The 22,618-nt window shown below is 47.8% G+C and overlaps 1 protein-coding gene across 1 annotated transcript; it reads right to left on the bottom strand.

Annotated features, from left to right (window-relative positions):
• Positions 1-265: 265 nt before the first annotated feature.
• On the bottom strand, positions 266-21,422 carry Eif4h (eukaryotic translation initiation factor 4H). Its single transcript, XM_036172083.1, has 7 exons — positions 21,259-21,422; positions 8,760-8,947; positions 6,247-6,311; positions 6,066-6,162; positions 5,026-5,085; positions 2,363-2,500; positions 266-2,035 (listed from the first exon to the last, which is right to left on the bottom strand). Exons 1-7 carry the CDS (start codon positions 21,315-21,317, stop codon positions 1,896-1,898), a joined length of 747 nt encoding a protein of 248 aa, XP_036027976.1. The 5' UTR covers positions 21,318-21,422; the 3' UTR covers positions 266-1,895.
• Positions 21,423-22,618: the final 1,196 nt, after the last annotated feature.

Raw genomic sequence — 22,618 nt, 5'->3', positions numbered from 1 at the left:
GTTTTACATGGATGCTGGAGATGCTTATACATTCAACACTTGTCCTTTAAGCACTGAGATGCCTGGCCTGTGCCACCACAACACACCGGGAAGGGCAGCTGAGACAGCGCACTCAGTGCTCCAGCTTGCCCGACAGGATCCAGACTGCAGTATGGCCCTCTGAACGGCAGAAAAGGTGCACTGAACCTGCCACCTAAGTACTTGTAATGCCCTCAATAGCACTTTCAAGACCCAACTTCATGAGTGGCCAGAAAGACACAGTAGATGTTACGTAAGGTTCTCTTTTATTTAAAAGATCATTCACAAAATACCATATCCATAGACTCACTTTCTGTCATAGAACTGAATGTGTTAAGTGTTTGGAATTCCATTCTTACAGTCAGCTGGGCGCCCAGCAGTGTGATGGACGTGCCTGTTCTGTCTTTTCCGCATTGGAGATGGATTAGATCATCTGAAAGCATCAGCTTTGATTACAACCACGCGATGCATGTCTGTCTTACGTTAGGTATTGGTGTTACACAAATGGTTCTTATCTCAGAAGCAGAGAAGATGGCAGGCGAGGGAAGGAGTGAGTTCTGTAAATTGCCGAGACCTCGCGACAAAGACAATCACAAGCCAAGGGGTAGGCTGGCAGGAAGCTGCCAGCTAAGCAAGCCGCGCACCTCTCAGCCCCTTCCCTAAGGCTCTAGTGGCTGGCTGACCCTAACTGCTCCAATCAGAACAGACGGGGACTTGGTGCCAAATCATTTTCTATTTGTTCACACACAGCTGTTCAAGCTAAAAGCAAACCCTGACCCCCTTTCTCCCAAGTGAGTGCTCAGCACTATCTGTGGGAGTAGGGGTCTGCCCCTCAGAAGAGGCAGCAAGCCTAGAGGTTTCTAGACACCCAGGTAAAGAGGGTCAACAGCTGTGCATCTGATCAGATAAAGTGCCAGACTCTAGGCCTTGAGCTGCGGTGGGGAGCAGCCTCGAAATGCCCGGGAGCAGACAGACACACGGGAAAGAGCGCAGACTCAGTGCAAGCACAGCTGCCCAATGCAGCTCCAGCACCACCCCTGCTTCCCACAGGCCTCAGCTGCAGGAAGCGGATTGAGCTGCAGTGGGCTGCACCCCCAAGGGGCCTCCGTGGCCCAGGAAGAGCAGGGAATGAGCTTGCACTTGGTCTTAAGAGCGAGCAGGAGCAAAGCCACATGGTCGCTGGCACTCAGGTCAATGTCCAGATTCCCCCGCACCCTTCTGGCCTCACTGTTTGACAGGAGCTCACTGGGCCTGAACAGGCTGCTGGGGCAGGTGACAGGCCCCCAAACAGCGGCCTGTCAGGACCAGCAGCCATGTTTCCTTGTTTCGAAAGCAAGGGGCCTCCAATTCTGATGCTCATCCCAGCTGGATACCAAGAAGTCACCACCAGCCACCTAGTGAGTGGCTCCAGCTCTTTCTCAGAAGCCACAGCAACACAGAACTCGACATGCAGGTTGGAGAGAAGCTCTGAGAAAAAGCAGAGGACAGCAGGCCCGGAGCGTGGCCAGGGCATGGAAAGAAAGAGAGAAAGAAAGAAAGCAAGAAGGCTGAAGCAGCGCCTCAGCCTGCCCACCTCCACACGGGACCAGCACACCCATGCCGCCCATACGGGAAGGAGCAGGGAGAGGGCAGGAGAGAGAGGGAGGAGAGAGAAAACAGAAAGAAAGCACAAAACAGGCACTAGATAGATATAGCAAAGCCAAGAATGTACTAGAAACCACTTGTTAACAGCTGACATGCACTCACAAGCTCTGTGTTTCCGCTGTAAGGAGGACAGTGCCAGGCGGGAATGGGGCCTGCAGGGCGACCGGCCGCCACCAGGCTGGGCTGTGGTCTTGCTCCAGCTCCCCCACGCCCCATTCCCTCCCAACCTAAGCTCATTCTTGCTCCTTCTGAACCACTTCCTCTCTGGGCCTGGCTCCCCCGAAGATGGCTGAGTTGGGGTTGGCTACTTGGTTGAGGGGTGTTGCCACTGTCCGAGGCTTGAGCTGCAGCCGTGGTCTCTGTGCTCGTTCCTCTGAGGACAGAAAACAAGGTAGTTATTTATATAGAATGGGCGCCGTGCCATACACCCAGGCTGATAACCAGCCCTTTGTGACAAGGCCTCACGCCTAGGTTGGCCTCAACCTTGTTATGTAGCTGAGGATGACACTGACATCTGGATCCTTCGTCCTCCACCCACCCCTCCCCAAGTGCCGAGATATGGACCATTATGATAGACCTATCCAGTTTTGATGACTGACATTCGATTCAAGGCCAGCCTACCATTCAGACTAAAAGCAATGCAGGGTAAGATGAAAGGCTTACAAGGGTGGACAGTAAGTTCCAAGGATGCCTGCCATACCTTCTGTGGGTTCTCTGAAGTCCATGTTGGAGCCGCGCAGGGGAGGGCCATCTCGAAAGCGACTCCCCATTGGAGGGCCTGCTCGCCGGTCCCCAGGGCGACTGCCCCCCCTACCCCCTAAGAAGTCATCCCTGTAGCCTAAGGAAGAAAACATTGAGTTAACAATTGTTTATACAATTACATCAAAGAGACAAGCAATGTTTGGGAACTGATTCTCAACTTAATGTTTAGTTGTCTAGTATCTGAGATTTTTTTTCCAAAATTAAGTGCATAAAAATGTGCATTTGCTGGGTAATTACACATTTGGGGATGGAACCCAGACCCTGTGTGTGCTGTTAAGACACGCCCCTAGCCTCTCACTGATGCTAGGAAAGCACCTCCCCCTTTGAGGTGGGTGTCCACTAGTAGCCCTGGGTGGCTTCCCACTCAGATCCTCTTAGCCTGGTTACCTAGTGCTGAGATTAAAGGCAGGAACTAGTCAAGCACTCCACCTCCAAGCCACACCGCTACCTCTCACTGTAGATTCTAAGCCAGTGCTCAACCGCTGAGCCACACTCCTAAGCCCCGCACTGGGGGTTCTAGGCAGGTGATCTATCCCACTTGTCTCTGCAGTGGTGTGGACCACTCAGAAGGCACCAAAGAGTTGAGGTATCTCACATCATCACAACTCTGTATGTGCTGAGACTCCACAGCATAAACTGCAGCTCACTTAAGAGATGCTGAATTCTCAGCAATAAATGGTATTTCTCAGAGACAGGAACGTTACCAGCTTTGAGGGCAGCCAAGATCACATAGGAAGCCTCCATAGCAGAAAAAAAAAGGTGGTGGTGGGCAGGCTAGAGAGAGGAACTCAGCTGTCATCCATCCACCCATCCAAAGAGCTTGCTGTTCCCAGGACTTGAGTTCAGGTCCTAGCACCCACATCTGGTGGCTCATAACTAACTGCCTGTCAACTACAGCTCCAGGGAATCTGGAGCTAAAGATTGGCCTCCATGGGTTTCTCATGTGGTGTCATGGACTTGTAATCTCAGCACTGGGGAGACAGAAACAGTGGGTCCTTGGGGCTCATTGGCCGGCCAGCCTAGCTGAACAGGTAAGCTCTGGCCAATGAGAGACTCTGTCTCAAAAAACGAACCAAGACAGGACTCAGGAAGTAAAGGTGCTGCCAAACCTGTTGACCTGACTTCAGTGCCTGGTCCCCACATGGTAGAAGGAGACAGTGTCTTCTGAAAACTACCCTCTGACCTGCACATACATATACACACACTGTGGCTTGTGCACACACAGAGAGAAACAAAATTGAAAATATCTTTTTTAAAAGCCAGGGCAGGTGGCACATGCCTTGAATTCCAGTGCTTGGGGGGAAGATGGATCTGAACTTGAGGCCAGTCTGGGCTATACAGTGTTCCAGGCAAGTCAAGGGTACATGGTGGGCTCTCATCTAAACAAATCATCCCAGAACAGCACACACAGAGCACAGCACAAGAGTGTACTCAGACAACCATGTCTGCTTCCTTTATTTGAATTCCCCTTTCAAAGTAGAAATTTTACTCCTTGCAACTATTCTCCACATTTTTCTGAGTCAGGGTCTTACTATGTGACTCACATTTGAAATCTCCCTACCCCTGTCCTTGTGGCACTGGGATTAGATAGGTCATACAGTTATATCTGTGGGAACCAAGCACACAAATGGTGTACATAAACATAGTATACAAACATTCATACACATAAATCTCAAAAACAAAACCCTAAACCCCAAGGAAGGTTATGCAGGAGGACACAAGCCCACCCATAGACTTCTAGGAAGCACACCACCGAAATTACAAAGCTCTTTTTACAAAGTCAAGGTTAGCACACTGGCTGTTATTTCTGGTGGAGGAGGTATGTGTGCACATATGGTTGCAGGGCTTAAACTCAAGACCTCTGCCCACATGCTTAGCTGCTGAACTACCTACTCCCAGCTCCAGTGGGACATTTTCATCTACTTTCCTACTGCATTCATGGCCGAGTCAAAGCGATGCAGGAGGGCTCTGGTCACCAGTAAGTTGCTCATTTTATTTCTGAGTCACCCTGCTATCTCCAGTTCCTAAGGCTCTAACATTGTAGGACAGGGGCCTCCACCCCAAGACCTGCCTTCCTTGCGTGGGCTGGCTCTGAGACACAAGCTGCACATTTCAGTCAGAGACCAGCTTATACATAAAATTACAGACTTACTGCATGCTACTGTACTTTTACGAATAAGCTCATATCTGACTGGCTACAGGACTCTGTATTTGCCTGCCTGTGCCTCCCATACTTACTGATACAGACATCCTCTCATCAACCTGGGTCAGCTGAGGAGGGGATGCTAAGGCAGAGCCTATCTACCCTGAAGAGAAGGGACCAGACCAGAGTTCCATGCTTTAAGAAAAATACTGGCCATCAAGATCCATAGCACTGAGGTTTCCTGGGCACCTCTGGAACCTTTATGCTATGTTATTTCTAGAAACACTGTTCTTTTTGTATCATATATGAAATCACAGGAGCTGCCCTGGCTATATCCCTAGCAACAGGCTCAGGGGAGTCTTACTAGAGAGGGAGTTAAGGCTGTCTAGGCTGGACACTCCCTAGAAACAAAGGAAAACAAGGGAATGGGGAAGAGTGGAAGGTTTAACTACTGATACCAGAGTTGAAGTCATCCCGGGAATCCCATCCACCTCTAGATTCTCGAGAGCCACCCATTCCTGAGGACACACAAAAAAGATAAAGTTGAGGCCGTTGCTGATCAGTTTTTTGTCATCATGACCCAATCATTTAAAAAGAGGGAAACCCAACTGAGAAACTGTCTCCATTAGATTGACATGTGAGAGTGTCTGAGAAGATATTTTGATTAATGATTGACATGGGCAGGCCCAGCCCACTTTGGGTAGTGCTACCTGTGGGTAGGTGAGCCTGGACTGTATAAGGAAGCAAGTCGAGCAAGCCAGTAAGCAGCTACGGTAAATCACAGTGATTCACCATAGCAAGAGAAGATCAACTAGGTCAAGGCAATGCCACTGCGTGTGCTGGACAGTTTTAGGTCCACTTGACACAATTAGACTCACAAGAGGAGAGGCCCTCAACTGAGAAAATACCTCTCAGTCTGGGCTATACACAAGCCTATAGGGCATTTCCTTAATTAGTGATTAATGTGGGTGGTTCCACCCCTGGGCTGGAGGTCCTGGGTTCTAGAAAACAGCCAGCTAAGGGAGCCATGGGTAGCAATACAATAAGCAGCAAGCATCCCTTCGTGGCCTCTGCATCAGCTCCTGCCTCCAGATTCCTGCCCTGACTTCCTTCAATGATAATGATGTGGAAGTGTAAGCCAAATAAACCCTGCCCTCCAAGTTGCTTTTTTTTTCTTTTCCTTTTTCTTTCTTTGAGACAGGGTTTCTCTGTGTAGCTTTGCGCCTTTCCTGGAACTCACTCTGTAGCCCAGGCTGGCCTCGAACTTACAGAGATCCGCCTGGCTCTGCCTCCCAAATGCTGGGATTAAAGGCGCGCACCACCACCACCGTCCGGCTCCAATTTGCTTTTGATCATGATGTTTCATCACAGCAATAGAAACCCTAAGTCACTGCAGAAGTATTAGAAAACCTAAGCTCTAGGGACCCATCAGGCCTTTGTGTCAGTGCTCAGTGTGTGCACACAGCACATTGTGTCCACTTTTAAAACAGCTAATCACCTCTGTCATCAGGTCCGCCTTTCCTGAATCCAAAGCCACCTTTATCTTGTTTTCTGCCTTCTGCAATGTCCACACGAAGTGACCGGTCACCCAAGAGCTGAGGACAAGGGGAAAACACTATGTATCAACAGGAACACATACCTCAGGTTATTGCCTGGGCAACGGAGGTTGAGGTACTTACTGCACCGTCGTATGTCAGAGCTTCCTTCAGGGAATCCACCTCATCAAATTCTACATAGCAGAACCCTGGAAGAGAACAGAAGCCGCCTTGTACACACATCCTGGACTCCAGGTCTGCTGGAATCTCATTAGCATCACTAGACACCATAGCCCGTAGCATTGTGCCATCTGAGTGCCAGGAGATCCCAGAACATGCTAGTATACCAGCCTTCCAAGATAAGGTTTCATGTAGCCCAGAATGGCCTCAAACTTGCTACATAAGTAACTAAAGATAACTAGAACTCTTGTCTCCATCTCCCAAGTGCTGGGAGTATAGGTATATACCACCATGCCTGGTTTAATAATGCTAGACATAGAATCCAGGGCTAAGCACATGCTAGGCAAGCACTCTACCATCTACCATCTATGCAATGTCCCAAGCCCTTAGTTGTATTCCATCAGATAGAAAATGCTAATCAGGTACTGAAACAGCAAGTGTTTTTACAATGCCTCCCTTCCTACATGTACTTACTTTTCCTTTTGCAGTGCGGGAGGGTGGAATGCAGAGCCTCCTGTATGTTAGTGACGTGCTCTGCCATAGATGCACGCCCCCAGCCTTCTGCTTATATGCTTTAACTGCAATTGTTAAAACATCTTTCTTGGACCACTGCAGAGCTGTCTGGCTTCTGGGTGACCTTGTTTAATGCAATCTAATTGGGAGGCAAACTTCAGATTCAAACTAATACCTACAATGTTTTGAAGGAAGAGGCTCATGGTGCCTACTAAATTCCTACTTTTTTTTTATGTTTTTTTTTTTTTTCCCTTCGAGACAGGGTTTCTCTGTAGCTTTGGAGCCTGTCCTGGAACTCGCTTTGTAGACCAGGTTGGCCTCGAACTCATAGAGATCCACCACCTGCCTCTGCCTCCCGAGTGCTGGGATTACAGGCGTGTGCCACCACCACCTGGCTTAAATTCCTACTTTTTATAGGATCAACAGGATCAAACTTTCTGATGTTAATGGGCTAGAAGTCTGTTTTAACAACCACATCCCAGACGATTCTGACATTGCCCTCTCCTGTGATGGCTAAACCTGGGTTAAGTACTGCTCATACCCATGTGCTCAGGCTGTACCCTCCTCACAGGTCACTCTGTGTAAAAACAAACCCCACTTGGAAACACTAAATGGTGTTGGGCAGATCTGAGCTGGCTGTTGTTGTTCACTATGTTACAGAACACCAACCTGCAGAAGGCTAACGGGACAGTGATTTCCAAGTTCAAGAAGGCAATGACAGCACAGTCACATACCTCAACCTCCAGAGTTCTAATTCAACACAATGTTCCAAGAGACAGACCCCAAGATACCCAATACTGATTCAGCCCTCAGCTTCATTGATCCATATACCTTATATAAATCTGGTTTGCAAGTGCTTATTAGCATGCAGCCAGAGATTCCCTAACACCTGTGTTTACTACATGTTATACACCATAACTAGCTGCAGGGTCTGAAGCAAAGCCTGTATAGGTAAAGCCACACTCACATGCTTTTTCCTTCTGTACTTCTCTTGGATACACAGGATACGCTGAATGAATTCAGGACATCTTGCACTTAGGCCTGGGAGGCAAGATATGCTTTCCCATATTTCCCATCTTTGGCCCATTCAGACACCATCGTGCAGACTATGGAGGGCTATGTGAAACAAACCAGCCCTCCCAAATATGCTCTAAGTTTCCCAAGGGAGTCTGGCACCACTGAGGTTACTTCCAGTTCTTATAACAATCACCAGTGAGCTACCCAGAAAAACAAGACACTGAGAGAGAAACTGAAAGTTATTTTCAGGGCTAGAGAAATGGCTCACTGGGTAAGAGCAGTTGTTGGCTCTTGCAGAGGATCAGGGTTCAATGCTCAGCACCCACATGGTGGCGCACAATTATCCGTAACCCCAGATTCAGGCAATCTAATGGGCTCACACATGGTGCATACACATGCATGCATGTATGCAAAGCATTCATATGCAACATAAAAATAAATCTAATTAAAAATTGTTGCCAGGCAGTGGATCTCTGTGAGTTCGAGGCCAGCCTGGTCTCCAAAGCGAGTTCCAGGAAAGACGCAAAGCTACACAGAGAAACCCTGTCTCGAAAAACAAAAAAACAAAAAAAATTGTTTTCAGGGATGTACAAACACACAAGTAAAAAGTTTTTGTTTTGTTTTAGAGTTATCTTTAGTTTGATCACCTCCTTTTCCTCTGAGATAGCTCCTGTGCCAGCAGAGACAGAACTGGATGAAAGCTGGGCAGACAAACCCAGGCAGCATAGACCACATGGCACTACCAACTGTAATCATAATACTGTTCCCCCAAGGAGACTGCAGAACTGAGGTAAAGGGAGGGCTACATTGATTTCTGCTCTGTGGACCAGGCTAACACAGGAAACACACCAAAGCAGAGCCTTCTGGCTAACTCAACTCATTATCATTCATATAGCCACCCCTTACCCTCCACACCCACCACAGTAAACACAATACCTCAAACTTACCTTTAAATTTGTCGGTGTCCTTGTCTCTGACTAGCCGCACACTCCGTATGCTGAGATCCTTAAAGATAGCATCTATGTCACCCTGAACTGTATTAAAAGGGAGATTTCCTACGTAAGCTGTGTAGGGGGGCTCTGTGGGCAGCTCCTTCTGGCTTCGGGACCCATGGCCACCAGCACTGCCGCGGGACCTAGGAGGAGAGATGCATAAGAGTTTAAAGCTCCTGACCCACAACAGTAACTCATCCATACCCATCTGTTTCCACGGTCTCACTGTCTGCCCAGCACCCCCCCACTTTATCAAAAAAGTGCCTGATTTGGGGGTCAGAAATAGCCATAGAAACACAGAATCTAAACAAAAACTGTACAAGAAGCTCCAAACATACCACATCTATGACAACTGACTCCCTTGCTGGGCTGGAATCTGTGTCTACAATATTTTTGTAGTAAAACCTAAGTCAATACCCTCCATATGTAACCACACAAGAAATATGGAAAATTCAGCCAGGTGGTGGTAGCGCATGCCTATAATCCCAGCTCTTGGAAGGCAGAGATAGGCGGATCTCTGTGAGGTTGAGGCCAGCCTGGTCTACAGAACAAGTTCTAAGACAGGCTCCAAAGCTAGAGCAACCCTGTCTTGAAAAAAAAACTAGAAAGAAAAAAAAAATATGAAAAACTCAAGAGCCTGAAGGAAGGAGGACCACAAGTTCTGGACTAGCTTAAGCTATGTAATAAGACTCTGGCTTTGGGCTGGGCTGAATGACTCAGTCTAGATCTCTGGGACTTACTGGCCATCTAGTCTAGCTGAATAGACAAATTCCAGGTTCAGTAAGAACCAGTCTCAAAACTAAGCTGGGAAGTGACTAAAGAAGACCCCCAACACTGACCCCTGGACTAAATACGCACATAAATAAGCCGAAGAGAGCAGGGCGTGGTGGTGTGCGCCAGTAACTAGGAGGCCGAGGCAGGAGCAAAGTCACTCTCATCTATATAGTGAGGTAGAGGTCAGCAGGTCAGCACAGAACAAAACCACAACAGACCAGCCAGGAGAGATGTGGGAATCTTTTTCTAGGAGGGACTACTTAAGTTTTTTATTCTGGTTCTTACTTATTGAGACAGGATCTCTCTACATAGCCCTGGCTGTCCTGGACTCACTATGTAGGCTAAGAAGGCCTTGAATTCAAGATATCCTCCCGCCTCTGCCTCCCCAGGGTGGGACTAAAGCCGTATGCCACCATGTTTACCTGGTTTTTGTGTTTATTTTTTTAAAGATTTATTTATTATGTATACATTGTTCTGCCCGCATGTGTCCCTGCAAGCCAGAAGAGGGCACCAGATCTCATTACAGATGGTTGTGAGCCACCATGTGGTTGCTGAGTATTGAACTGAGGACCTTTGGAAGAGCAGTCAGTACTCTTAGCCTCTGAGCCACCTCTCCAGCCCGTTTCTATTTTTTTTATTTTGTTTTTTCAAGACAGGGCTTCTCTGTGTAACTGCTCTATCCAGTTACAGGATGTCTTGGAACCTGCCTTTAAGACCAGGCTGGCCTCGAACTTTAGAGATCCACCTGCCTCTACCTCTTGAGTGCTGGGATTAAAGACAAGTACCACCACCACTCAGCTTGCTTTCATTTTCGATATATTTATGTGTAGGAATGCTTTGCATGCATGCATATGTATTATATGCATGGTGCCCACAGAAGTCAGAAAGGTGTTGGATTCCCCGGAGTTACAGAAGGTTGTGATCCAGAATCAAACCCAGATTATCTCCAAGTATTCTAAAGCTCCTAGGCATCTCTCCAGATGCTGAGGTTATTATTAACACACTGCTGTTACAATCATTTCTCTCTGCTGCTGACTAGTGGTCACAGAATGCCCTAACAAATGCCAGGCATGGTGGCCCAAGCCTTTAATCCCAGGGAGACAGAAGCAGGAGGATCTGAGTTCCAGGAGCTACACAGAGAAACCCTGCCTCAAAAAACCAAAAGCCAATGGGAACAAACAAGTGGGGGAGGGGGGAGGGAGAGAGAAGAGAGAATGTCGTAACAAAGCTGTAGGTGCATGCCTGTCATCCTAGTCCCTGAGACATAAAGAGGACCATGTCACATTCATAGTCAGTGTGGTCTATCTGAAGATCCCATCTCAAACAAACACAGAAGAACACACACCCAAACTGTCCCTCCCCAAGGAAGTCTACCTAACTACCAGCAGAACAGGCTGTATGTACGTGACAGCCTCACTGCCTTTGACACTACTCTCACGCTCCCTCCTCCCAAAGCACCTTCTGAATATTCCCAGTAAGCTACGTTAGGACTGGCCGAGGACACGCAGGGATCATGAGTATCTGAAAACTGCATATTTACTAGCCCTTTAAGCAGGGCACAGTTGCTAAGCAGTAACCCAGTGAAGTTGGTACCACTGCAGCCAACGTCAGGACACCATACTGCACTCTACTCACCCTTGGTATTCTGACCCACCTTTCAATGACCTGTCAGGAACTTCACCTAGCTGTGAAGCTGTGTGGGTGGCACACGCAGCAAGGATATGCTAGACACAGGGATGTGACTCACCCCCACCAGGGCAGGACAGTACAAGCTCTTATCACACTACTCCCAAGCAAACTACTTTAAGCACTGTTTATTTTTGGAAGCGAGCTCATGAATGCACAGGTCTCATGAATAAGGTTTACCAACAGTGAACACCTGTGTAGAAGCAAGGCCAGGCCAGGCCAGGGGGTACGGTGGTTAGGGTGGTGATTCTGCTGGGCATTATGGCCCACACCTTTCATCCCAGGTGGATCTGAGTTCAAGGCCAGCATGGTCTACAGAGTTCCAGGATGGCCAGGGCTACACAGAGAAATGCTGTCTTGAAAAAGCAAAAAGCCAGTGGGATTGACTTCAAAGCCCTAGGTAAGGGGCGGCAGCTCTCACTTTGAGAAAGGCAGAAAGCTTAGCTTTCAGGTAAGAAGCACCAGGAAGAGTGAGACATCAGGTTCTCAGAACACCAGACACCAAACAACTGGTTAGAGACTGGAGTCCAAAGTCCAGATAAAGCCAGCCAGCACCTTGCTCAGGGGGTAGCACATGTAAACCACTCCCTGAAAAAATACTTCCTTAGTACTGAGCCTGGGCTACATGTTCAGAATCTGTCTAGGAAACCAATTGATTTTTGATGATGGTAGCCTGGAGAAGGACCTCTACCAATCACTTCTCTGTACCTCAGTTGTTTTTGTGTTTTCTCCTATGAAGTCCAGGCCAGCCAACCTTCCCAGTGCTGGGATGAAGATACACAGCAAGCTTCTGTTTTGCCTGTTACTTTATAAATGCTTGAAACCTTAGTTTCACAAATAAATTTAATTGACTATAAACCACTTCATAAATACCTAGTACCATATAAAATTTAATAACAATCATAGAGCACTCAAGGTTAGGCTGCTACGCCCAAGGTTATGATCTGAGCCTGGTACTTGGGAGATGGTGGAGAGGAATGGAAACTGGGAATCAGGTAGCCAAAGTGCAGATCCTAGCCCTGCACCCTGAAACTCAAGCCAGGTCTGACACCCACAAGCTCCCAGGCTCTATCACATGTCACCTCTAAGCCACAGCTTTTCAATGACCGCTTGGAACAGACTAGTGATCTATGACATAATGGGTATGTTTCAAAGTAGCAATAATAATTGAGGAAATCTAACTTTTAGCTGCCAAGTGTAACCCAAATCCTTTAGGCTGTCATTTTTCTTCACTCCAGCCAATCAAACAGTGGGATGTCTGAAGGTCAAGGCCCAGTTCTGCCTAGAGGGCAGGCCTCTGGAAAAGGACACCAGAATGCTCTGTGATGAACCTTGGGGCAGGCTGCTAGGAGTCAGAGGTCCTGGACAGGACCAGGAACCTGAGCTCACTTCTGCAGACAGCCGGCTGAGGAAGTGAACTAAGATGGCTGGCAAGGACACAGAGGTGACTACAGAAGAAAATCAGGTCCAGCACTCAGTGAAAGGCCTGCCTAGTAAGCCTGAGGCCATGGTGCTGCCCTGAGCACAACGCACATCCAGAGACATCTATAAAGAAGTAGAGGTTATTGGAGGCTGGATCCAATGAAGTAAATGAAGCAGAAAATCAAAGTGGTCCAACTGGCCTGGTGGCCCACATCCTAGCTACACACATAGGAGGCGGGAGTCTCAAATCTGAGGGCACCCTGGCAACTTAACAAGACTATCTCAACAAAACAAACAATCGAGTATCTGTCCAGTTTGGGTGAATCCCAAGGCTCTATCTATCCACACCGATGCATTAACCAAGCACAGTGGTACATGTCTCTAACCCTAGTGTCAAAAGCACAAGAGTAGGCCAGAACATCGGGGTTCAAGGTCATTCTTGGTTATGTACCAAATTCTATGCCAGGCTGGGTAAATATGGAGACCCAGTCACAGAAGTAAAATATGCCAGGTGTAGTAGCATATCCACTTACTCTCAGCAACCATGAGGCAGAGGCAGGCCGAGATAAATTCAAGAGCTCTATGAGTTAAGAACAGCCTGGTCCATACTGGTCCATCGCAACAGTCTCCTTTGTCTAAATCGTCATTTCTTTCATCTTGGTGTTTCATACACCCTGCCCCCCCCCACAACACTGGGCGCATTAAGCCAGGCAGTGGTAGCACACATCTTTAATCCTAGCACTCAGGAGGTCGAGGTAGGGGGACAAAGAAGACTGGGTGTGTTGGTGCACACCTTTAGCCTCAGCATTTGGGAGGCAGAAGCAGGTAGATCTGAGTTTGAGGCCAGCCAGGACTACACGGGAAGACCCTGCCACACTTGCACAGATGCTCTGTCTTCCCTCAAAGACAAGCCTTCTGTTACTCTTACTGTATAGGTTGATGATCCACAACATTCCATATTTATCAGCTTATAGTCTATACTCATCATGCAACTATGGGGTTTAAGAAAAAAGTGTGGGGGGGGAACACACCAGGCCTGTGGCACACTCCCGCAATCAGAGCACTTGGAGGTTGGGGCCGGTAGATCTGAAGTTCAAGGTCAAGTTCATGCCAGTCTGAGTCAGCATTTTAAAATTGGGTGAGGAGGAGAAAGAAGACCCATGTCTATCAACAAGAGCTTGACCACATTCCTCTTTGAAGGGCTGGAAACCCTACTACTAATGACTGTGATTTCTGATACTATATGCATTTTGGGATACTTATAAGGAAATATGCCAACATCTCCAACTACAGAATATTGCCGAGTTTCCAAATTCCAAATGCACCTGGTGTGGTGGCCCAAGTTTTTAACCCCAGCACCAGGGAAGCAGAGGCAGGATCCCTGTTGAGTCTGAGGCCTATCTGGTCTACACAGTGAGTTTCAGGGCAGCCAGGACTACATAGAGACCCTGTCTGAAAAAGTAAAATCTTAACAGCCAAATACATGCTCCACAATTACACCCTGGGAAGAATGCATTCAACCGACAGGATAGGAGTGTTCTGAATGCTAGAGCAAACCTGGCACTCTAAGGTTTTAGTGCAATAGTAGTTAGGACTCACAGCTTCTTGAAAGGCCTGGAGAACACTCCCCTTGGATGTCCTTGCTAAGGTGTCAACCAAAGCATTAATTCCTTGAGTAAAGACAGCAGAGTTGAAAGCATTCGGGCTTGTGTGTTCTCTTGTTTGTTGTCTGAGATAGTTTCATGTATCCTAGTCTGGCTTCAAGTTATTAGCTATGCAGCAGATGACCTTGAACTCTGGATACTTCTGGCTCTCTAAATGCTGGGGTTATAGACATATCTATACCACCAGCTGATCTACCTGGTGCTGGGGGGGGGGGCAATCTAGAGCTTCTGCATGCTAGGTGCACACTCCTAAAGGAGCTGTATCCCCAGCTCCCACGCATAAATTCCTTATCAGGTATTTCTAAGTACTCAATTATGTCACTAATAATTACACTAATTATAAAAATTAAAGGTTGGAGATGGAGTGGATAGTTAAGGGCATTTGTTGCTCTTGTGGAGAGCCCAGGCTCAATTTCCAGTACCTACATCTAGCCCAACTGCAGTTCTAGGGTACTGGACACCTGACCTCTGACATCAGGCACATATACATGCAGACAAAACATTCCTAATACACAAAAATTAATCTAGTAGGAACAGCAAGCTGCTTTTCATTCTAAGAGGCCATTCTTGTCTGGTCTACCTATTTTCAAGCTAGCCAGGGCTACCGAATAGACCTCTTCTCTACAAAATAATAAAAAGAAATCTAAAAATACTTTAAAAAAATTTTTAAGTGTATCAGTGTTTTGCCTACATGCATGTCTGTGTGAGGGTGTCAGATGTTGGAATTATAGATAGTTCTAGGCTGGCATGTGGGGGCTGGGAATTGAACCCAGGTCCTCTGAAAGAACAGTGCTCATTAAGAGTTGAGCCATCTCTCTAGCCCAGTCTAAAAATATTTTTTTTTTTAAAAATGCATTATACCTTTAAAAAGGTTTTTAAAACCTGTTTTTTAGAAACACAGCTAAGAAATTAAGTTCCTTTGCTTGCTTGTTTTCTTTCTTTCTCTTTCTTTCTTTGTGACAAGGCTTCTCTGTGTAGCTTGCTGTCTGTCCTGTAGACCAGGCTGGCCTTGAACTTGAGAACCACCTGCCTCTGCCTCCCAAGTGCTAGGATTAAAGGCCTGTACCATCACACCGAGCCAAGACCAGTAAGACATTTAAAAAACAAGAGAGCCATATATAGTGGCTTATGATGGTAATCCCAGCATTCAGGGGGTAAAGGTAGGAGGATTGTCTTGAGTTTGAGGTCAGCTTGGACAACACAATAAGTTCCAGACCATGTGACTTTGTCTTAAAAAGAAACCCAAAAATATAACAGCAAAATGAGCAGGTTCCAAGTTTAAGCACTAGTACAAGGAAATGGGGGAGACGGGACAGGGACGACGACGACAACAACAGGACACCCAAGACATTATTAAGACCCCCCCTTGAGGGAAGGTCTTGTTATGTAGCCCCTACATATTCTCACACATATGCCCCATGTTTGTCCCTTCATTGGTCCCCTTCTAATTACATGTCATGTATAATATATTCACACACTTCTATACTCTCCATGAGACAGCCTGGCTTTTTTTCATGTTCCCATGAAGCCTCCCCTGCTTCCTTCATTTAGCTCATCTGCCCCTCTCCCCTCAATACGGCTTCCAGTCAAAGGTTTAGAGGCTACCAGAGAAGACATACTGGGGTGGTGGTAATTAAACAGATGAATAAAGAAACAGTTGTGATTGAGTGCTAATCATTCAATAAACATTTACTATCTTCTGTGCTTTGGGGCAGCAGGACAGCCTTGGGGCCAAATAAAGTTTCTAGACTCTGGTACATAATACACTACCCAGTGAGGTTAAAATTAAAGCTATTACAGCATCAGTGGAAAAAGCAATTTTCACACACTGCTCAGTCTTTTTCTCCTCTCAAGACAAGGTTTCTCTGTGTAGCCCTGGCACTTGCTTTGTAGACCAGGACGTCTTTGAACTCACGAGATCCACCTGCCTCTGCCTCCCTGCGGTGGACTAAAAGGTGTGTACCACCACCATGCCCCGCTTCCACTTCTCAGTTTTAAGCACACAAGGGACACTGTATAGCTATAGTTATGTGAGTTTTACTACAAAAAGCACTGGCTGTTGTTTAAGCACTTAAGCTGAGGCTCAAAAATTGATTCGAGTGCAAGCCAGCCTGGGCTACACAGTGAAATTCTATCCCCAAGGGCCAGAGTGGACGTTAAGAGACAGAACAGAAGCCCTACAAGACTGTAAGGTCAGAATTATAAGCACCTTTACTGGAATCTGACAGCAATCTTTTGTTGTTTTTTTTTGGAAAAGGCCTACATAGTAGCAACCTAGGCTGACCTTGAAATCATCCTGCCTCAGCCATGGAGTGCCACCATACCTGGCTTTTTGTCTGTTTTGGAGCCAGAATCTAACTGTGCAGTCTAGTCCCAAGCCATCCTTCTGCCTCAGAACCCAAAGAAGCTGGGGCAGCTCATGTCACCACACCAGCTTCAGGGACACTTCAGCCTGCTGCAGTCTCACACTTTCGAGCAGGCACACTTCAACAACCTCATTCCCGCTGCCTGGGTTCCTCACCTAATTCTCATGCTTGATGGCTTTTAATTAAGCACTCAGAAGCTTTTGTTGTCATTACAGATTAAATCAGTATTACTCTGTTATGGTCAATTACCAACAAAACAACTGGAACCACTGGGCTGGAGCTGGCTCAGAGGGTTATCAGTACTTGCTGCTCTTCTAGAGGACCTGGGTTTGGTTCCAAGCACCCACATCTGTCTGGATCTGACACCCTCTTCTGGCTTCTGCAGGTACACACACGATGCATGACACACCCTGGCAAAACACCCGAACACATAAAAAGAAAAAACATAAAACAAATAAACACACACACACACACACACACACACACACACACACACACACACACAAACCTGGAACTTCAGAAAGATAACTTAGGAGCTGGGCTTAATGACACGTAACCACCCCCCCCAGGGGCATGGTGGCACTGAAGAGCAACAGGCAAATTTCTGGCTTGTTCTACAAGAGGTCCAGGGTAGCCAGGGATACATAGTGAGACCTTGCCTCAAAAGAACAAAACCAAACAACCGGGTGTAATGGTGCCCACCTTTAATCTTAGCATTCAGGAGAATTCCAGGACAGCCAAGGCTGTCTCAAAAACACCAAACCAAACCCCCAACTAAACAAACTGCAAAACAAAGTCTATTCAAGACTTAGCACAATCAACTCTTGAGGATCTGGAGTTGGAGAACAATGCAGTCCCTGGCCCTCATTCCATGCTGTGGATGGATCTGTACATGCTTTTAGTCCTCACTTCTTGCCAAATGCAGGTCATACACATCTACAAAGGCCTGGGTCTTTCCAAAGAGGTGCATGACTAGAACCCAGAACTCAGTAGGACAGATTGAGGAAAGATTTGCTAACAGTTCAAGGCCACTGGGCCACATAATGAGACCCTGGCTCAAAGCTTTAAAAAAAGCTTTTGGAGAATATAGACCTCTGAAAAATCACTTAGGCCACAGTGTGGTCATGTTCTGGACTGGGGAAAATACCTCACACAAGCAAACAAAATACAAGATAGGCTTTCCAATATATGCTGAAGTGTCCATAAGGTTTAAGAATTGCACAGCACAGAGATAACTGCTGATATGAACGTTACTAAAATAGCAACTAAAAGATCAATCATGAATGGTATCTGGTCAATTCTTCTACCGTAACACTAAATTCCAGACTCAGCTAGCTGAGAACTGGGTTGGGGATTTAGCTCAGGGATAGAACACTTACTTGCCTAGCAGGTTCCAGGCCTGGGGTTCGGTAGTCAGCTGAGCGGTGAGAGGAGGGAAGAAAATCACAAAACAGAAACCTACCCCAAATAAGGCAGCCAACAGCTGAGAACAGACATGGTCTTCTGTAAGACATAGACACACTCACCAACAGTGTTTTTTCACTTGGAATCCGCCTGCCTCAGGCTCTTGAGTAACTGATGTAACTAGTGCAACCAGGCCCCATTTCAATAGATTTTTTTTAAGAGAAGGTAGAGGCTAGTGGATCTGTGAGTTTGAAGCCAGCCCAGTATATAGGACAGCCAGAGCTTCATATACAGAGACCCTCTCAAAAATAAAACCCCACAAAACAAAACACAGTAACAGCAACAACAACAAAAAAAACCAAAAAGACCTGCCAACTGTCTTCAAGCCAAACATACCTGAAATCAAAGCACTTAGATGGCAGAGGCAGGAAAACTGGAAGTTCAAAGTCATCCTACATGGTGAGTTTGCTGCCAACCTAGGCTACACAAGACCCCACCTTAAAAAAACAACAAAATGAATGAACAAAAAGGGGGGGTAGGCATAATCGGTACATAGGTGGTACTCAGGAGGCAGAGGTAAGAGGATCCCTGTGAGTTCCCAGCCTGGTCTACACAGCAAGTTCCAAAACAGCCAGGATCGCATGTAGAGACCCTATCTCACCCTCTCCCCCACACAGATGGCACAGCACTTAGTAAGAGCATTGGCTATTGTCCAAAGCACTAGGGCTTGATTCTCAGCACCTACATGGTAGCCCATAACTCATCCTCAGGGATGCCTCTTTCAACATTCTATCAATCCAAGGCAAGCAGACATATGGACACAAAACATTCATATACAAAATGAGATTGATAAATAAGTAAATCAAAAGAAATTGAGCAATGTACTTTTCACATGAGTAAGCTGCCAGCTGTGCTTTGTGTGTGGCGGTGCAGGCTTTTAATCTCGGTGCTTGAAGGCAGAGGCAGGCAGGCCTGCATTCTGAGGGCAGCCAGAGCCACACATTGAGACCCTGTCTCAAAAAGAGAAAGAAGGAGTTGGGAATTTAGCTCAGTGGTAGAGCGCTTGCCTAGCAAGGCCCGAACAGTCCTCAGCTCTGGCAAAAAAAAAAAAAAAAAAAAAAAAAGGAAAGAAAGAAATCAAATTAAGCCAGCTTGAACATTCCAGGTCACAGGGGTTTCTAAGTAAAGGGACTTTTAAAACAGCTTTGACAGAACATCCCAGCAAACGACCATTGTTTTCATCTGCCTGTTAGTACTCCAAATGAGCTGCATCTTAAGAGAATTTGAATTTGTTTACTAATTTTTAAAAATTGTTCAGAAATCTCAACTGTCAAAATCTGATGTGCCCAGTCCAATCACCGTCATCACAAAGTCAGCAAATGTGCTTGAAGGCAGTTTTCTTTCCCCTTGAGACTGGATCTCACTATGGAGTCCAGGTTCCTGCCTCAACCTCTACAGTGCTAGGATTTGGGTAAGAAGAGCCCCTAAGCACTACTTCTTTTTCCCCTTTCCCCAAACTAGTTTAAAAAACAAAAAACAAAAAAACAGTACTGCTGAATGTGGTGGCTCATGTCTTTAATCTCACCACTGGGATTATCTGAGTTCCGAGACAGCCAGGTCTACACACACAAAAACCCCGTCTTAAAAAAAAAGATAAAGTTTCGACAGGATTTTACCAACAGATGTGGTACCTAGAAAGCTACCCCCAGGGCATTCATTCATATTAACATTTCATCCAACACCTATTTGTATTTTTATTAGCAAATAAAATACTCTCTGAAATACATGTGGCTGGCTCCACCTTACCCCCAACTTCCTCCTTATGGTAGAGTGAGTGCTATCCAGTACACTCCTGCCTCCAAACAAGCCTGTGACTCATTTCCAAACCCGGGTATTTAAAGGTGATCATTCTTCACCTAACAAAAGATACTTTGGGGGCAGCCACTTGGGAAACCTAACACCTCTCTCTGTAGAACTACTGTGATATTGTCCTGGGAAAGTCACCTTTTCTGTAAAAAGGATAAAGGCCAAGTGTGTCCTTGGCAAATAAGCAAGATGCTTAAACAGTCCGTCTTATAAAATTCCTGTAACTGGCAATGTTATTATTATTATTATTTTTTAAAGTAAGTGGCTTAAGCTTGTGTATTTCTATTGTTTAGAAGGCTAAGACTTGGGGCATACTAGACAATCGCTGTACTACTCAGCTACAACCCCAGCTGGTAATGTGTATTTAAAAGCGAACAACGTATCAGATGCCGATTTTTGGAATTAAGCACCGACAGCTTTCTATATTCATCAGTTAACGAGTTTTTTTTGGGGGGGAGGTTGATTTTTTTTTTTTTTTTAACCACACGTCGTCTGCATTTTGACTAGAATCAGAACAAGGCGAAAGCGATTCTCCAGGGCGGGGAGAAACGAGGAAGACATGAACCATTTCTGCCAGCGCAGACACGTAGCACCTGTCAAGAAGGCATCCTAAACGCGAGGGAGGCAGAGAGAAACAGCCGCGCACCCCACTCCTCACTACGGCGTTATTTGTTTTGGTTCACGTCCGCGCTCCCTGCCTCCCTCGCTGGCTCCCACCGTCCCCAGGATCCAGACGCGAAGCGGAAGGGAATCGCCCCTCTCGCGGCCCGCGACCTCATCCGGTCCGCGGGGCCTCACGGACAGGCGACCCGGGGGGAGGAGGGGGGTGTCCCGCCGAGCAGCGGCAGGGCAGCGGGGGACCCTGGAGAGGGGCAGGCCTCCGCCCGCTTCCGTGCTGCAGCGCAGCCCGCCGCCGCCGCCGCGCCAGAGCGCGATGGGGATGAAGCCGGACGCGGGCGCTGGTTTCCCCGGGAAACCCTCCGGCGTCGCTGGCGGTCTACCTCCGGGACCGAGGCCCCGCAATGTGCCGCGCTGGGGCCGGCGCGGAGCCGAAAGGAGGGATGCGCGCCGCGAGCAAGAGCCCCGCAGCCTAACCGTCGCCGGTCGCTCCCGGAGCGCGCCATTTCCAAGGCCTCTCCTCGGGCCTGGTCAGGCCGCTTCACGCCGCCCGTCTCGAGTGAGCGCGGCCGGGCCGTGCCCTCCGCACCTTCCTCGCACGCCGCCCGGCCGACCCACCAGCCCGCCAGCCCGCGCCCCGCCCGCCCGCCTCACCCTCTACCGCCGCCGAAGCTGCTGTAGGCCCGATCGTCGTAGGTATCGAAGTCCGCCATTTGCCGTCTCCGCTCCTTGAGGAACCAGCGGGCCAGCGAGGAAGGACCCCGCAATATAACTCCTCCTCCCCCCTCCCGCCCCGCTACCGGGGCTGTCCGCCGCGCTGCCTGATCGCAAATCGCACGCACGCATGCGCGCGCCGCCGCGCCCGGCCTTGGGCCGACGGGGCCGGCTGCTGGCCCCGGCGCGCTCTGCGGCCCACGTGGTGCGGCGGCCGGCCCCCCCACCCCGGAGCGCCGCGCGCATGCTCTGCCCGCCGAGGCCCATTGTGTGCTAGCCTGATGGGTTTCACGCGTGGTTGCCTCTTCCAGACCCTGCCCCGCCCCGCCCTGTGGTCACCTCGCTCCCGCCGGTGTCTGCCACCGTGCACGCTGCTGTCTGTTAGCGCTTGATTCAGTTTGGGGTTTGAGACTTGATCTCATGGAGCTCATCTGTAGCTGGGGATGACCTTGAATCCCTGATTTTTTTTGTTTTTGTTTTTTTTTTGCTCTCTCCACCTCTCAAAGACCGAGATGACAGGTGTGTGCCACTGTGCTGGGCTCTCACTAAGGTGTCCTAGGTCTGCTCCACCTGGGCACAACTCTTCAGGACGAAGGGTCGCTGGGTAGAATTCAAATGGTAGCAAACTGTTCTAAGTGGAGATCCCCAGACGCCCAGGGCTTGCCAGTGGGAATGGTGTAGGTATGAACAAGGTGAAGGGACATAGCTTTGTCTTTGACAGCTGCTACCAGCTGAGCGTGGTGGTAAGTATCTGCAATCCTACTCTAGGAAGACTGAGGCTGGTAGATCGGATTATGGCTTTGAGGTCAGTCTGGACAGAATACTGAGTTCCTATCTCAAAACAAAGAGCGGGGCGTGGTGGGGCACGCCTCTAATCCCAGCACCCAGGAGACAGAGACAGGTGGATCTCTGAGTCCGAGGCCATCCTGGTCTACATGGTGAATTCTATGCAGAAAGACCTCATAAAAATAAAATAAATCTTCAAAATAAAACAAATTCTATTCGCTGTCTGGATATTGGAGAGGGGTGATGAGAGTATAGGTCATTTGTAGTTCAACTAGTAAGAGACTGGATAGGTTTCACTTTGGCAGAAGTCTCGGCTCTGAAAAAAGAATTTTTAAGGGTGGGTAGGTTGGCTCAGTGGGTAAGGGTGTTTGCCACCAGGCCTGACCTGAGCTTGACCCCCATGACTCATCTGGTGGATGGGGAGAACTGACTCCCACAAGTTGTCCTCTGACTACCACACAAGAACTGTGATCTCTCTTTTTCATGTTTCACACTCTTAAACACACACACACAC

Source organism: Onychomys torridus, chromosome 22, assembly GCF_903995425.1.
Source record: "Onychomys torridus chromosome 22, mOncTor1.1, whole genome shotgun sequence".
In the NCBI taxonomy this organism is placed as follows: Eukaryota; Metazoa; Chordata; class Mammalia; order Rodentia; family Cricetidae; genus Onychomys; species Onychomys torridus.
This window is presented reverse-complemented; position numbering and strand designations above follow the sequence as displayed.

What these genes read in the sequence shown, in the direction of transcription:
- Eif4h (XM_036172083.1), bottom strand. Translation starts at nt 21,317, where the DNA reads ATGGCGGACTTCGATACCTACGACGATCGGGCCTACAGCAGCTTCGGC. An exon ending in GGACACCGACAAATTTAAAG is followed by an intron (nt 6,312 to 8,759) that starts GTAAGTTTGAGG and finishes GTTCTCTTCCAG; the next exon opens with GGTTCTGCTATGTAGAATTT. An exon ending in AGGCGGACCTGATGACAGAG is followed by an intron (nt 5,086 to 6,065) that starts GTGATTAGCTGT and finishes GTGTGTCCTCAG; the next exon opens with GAATGGGTGGCTCTCGAGAA.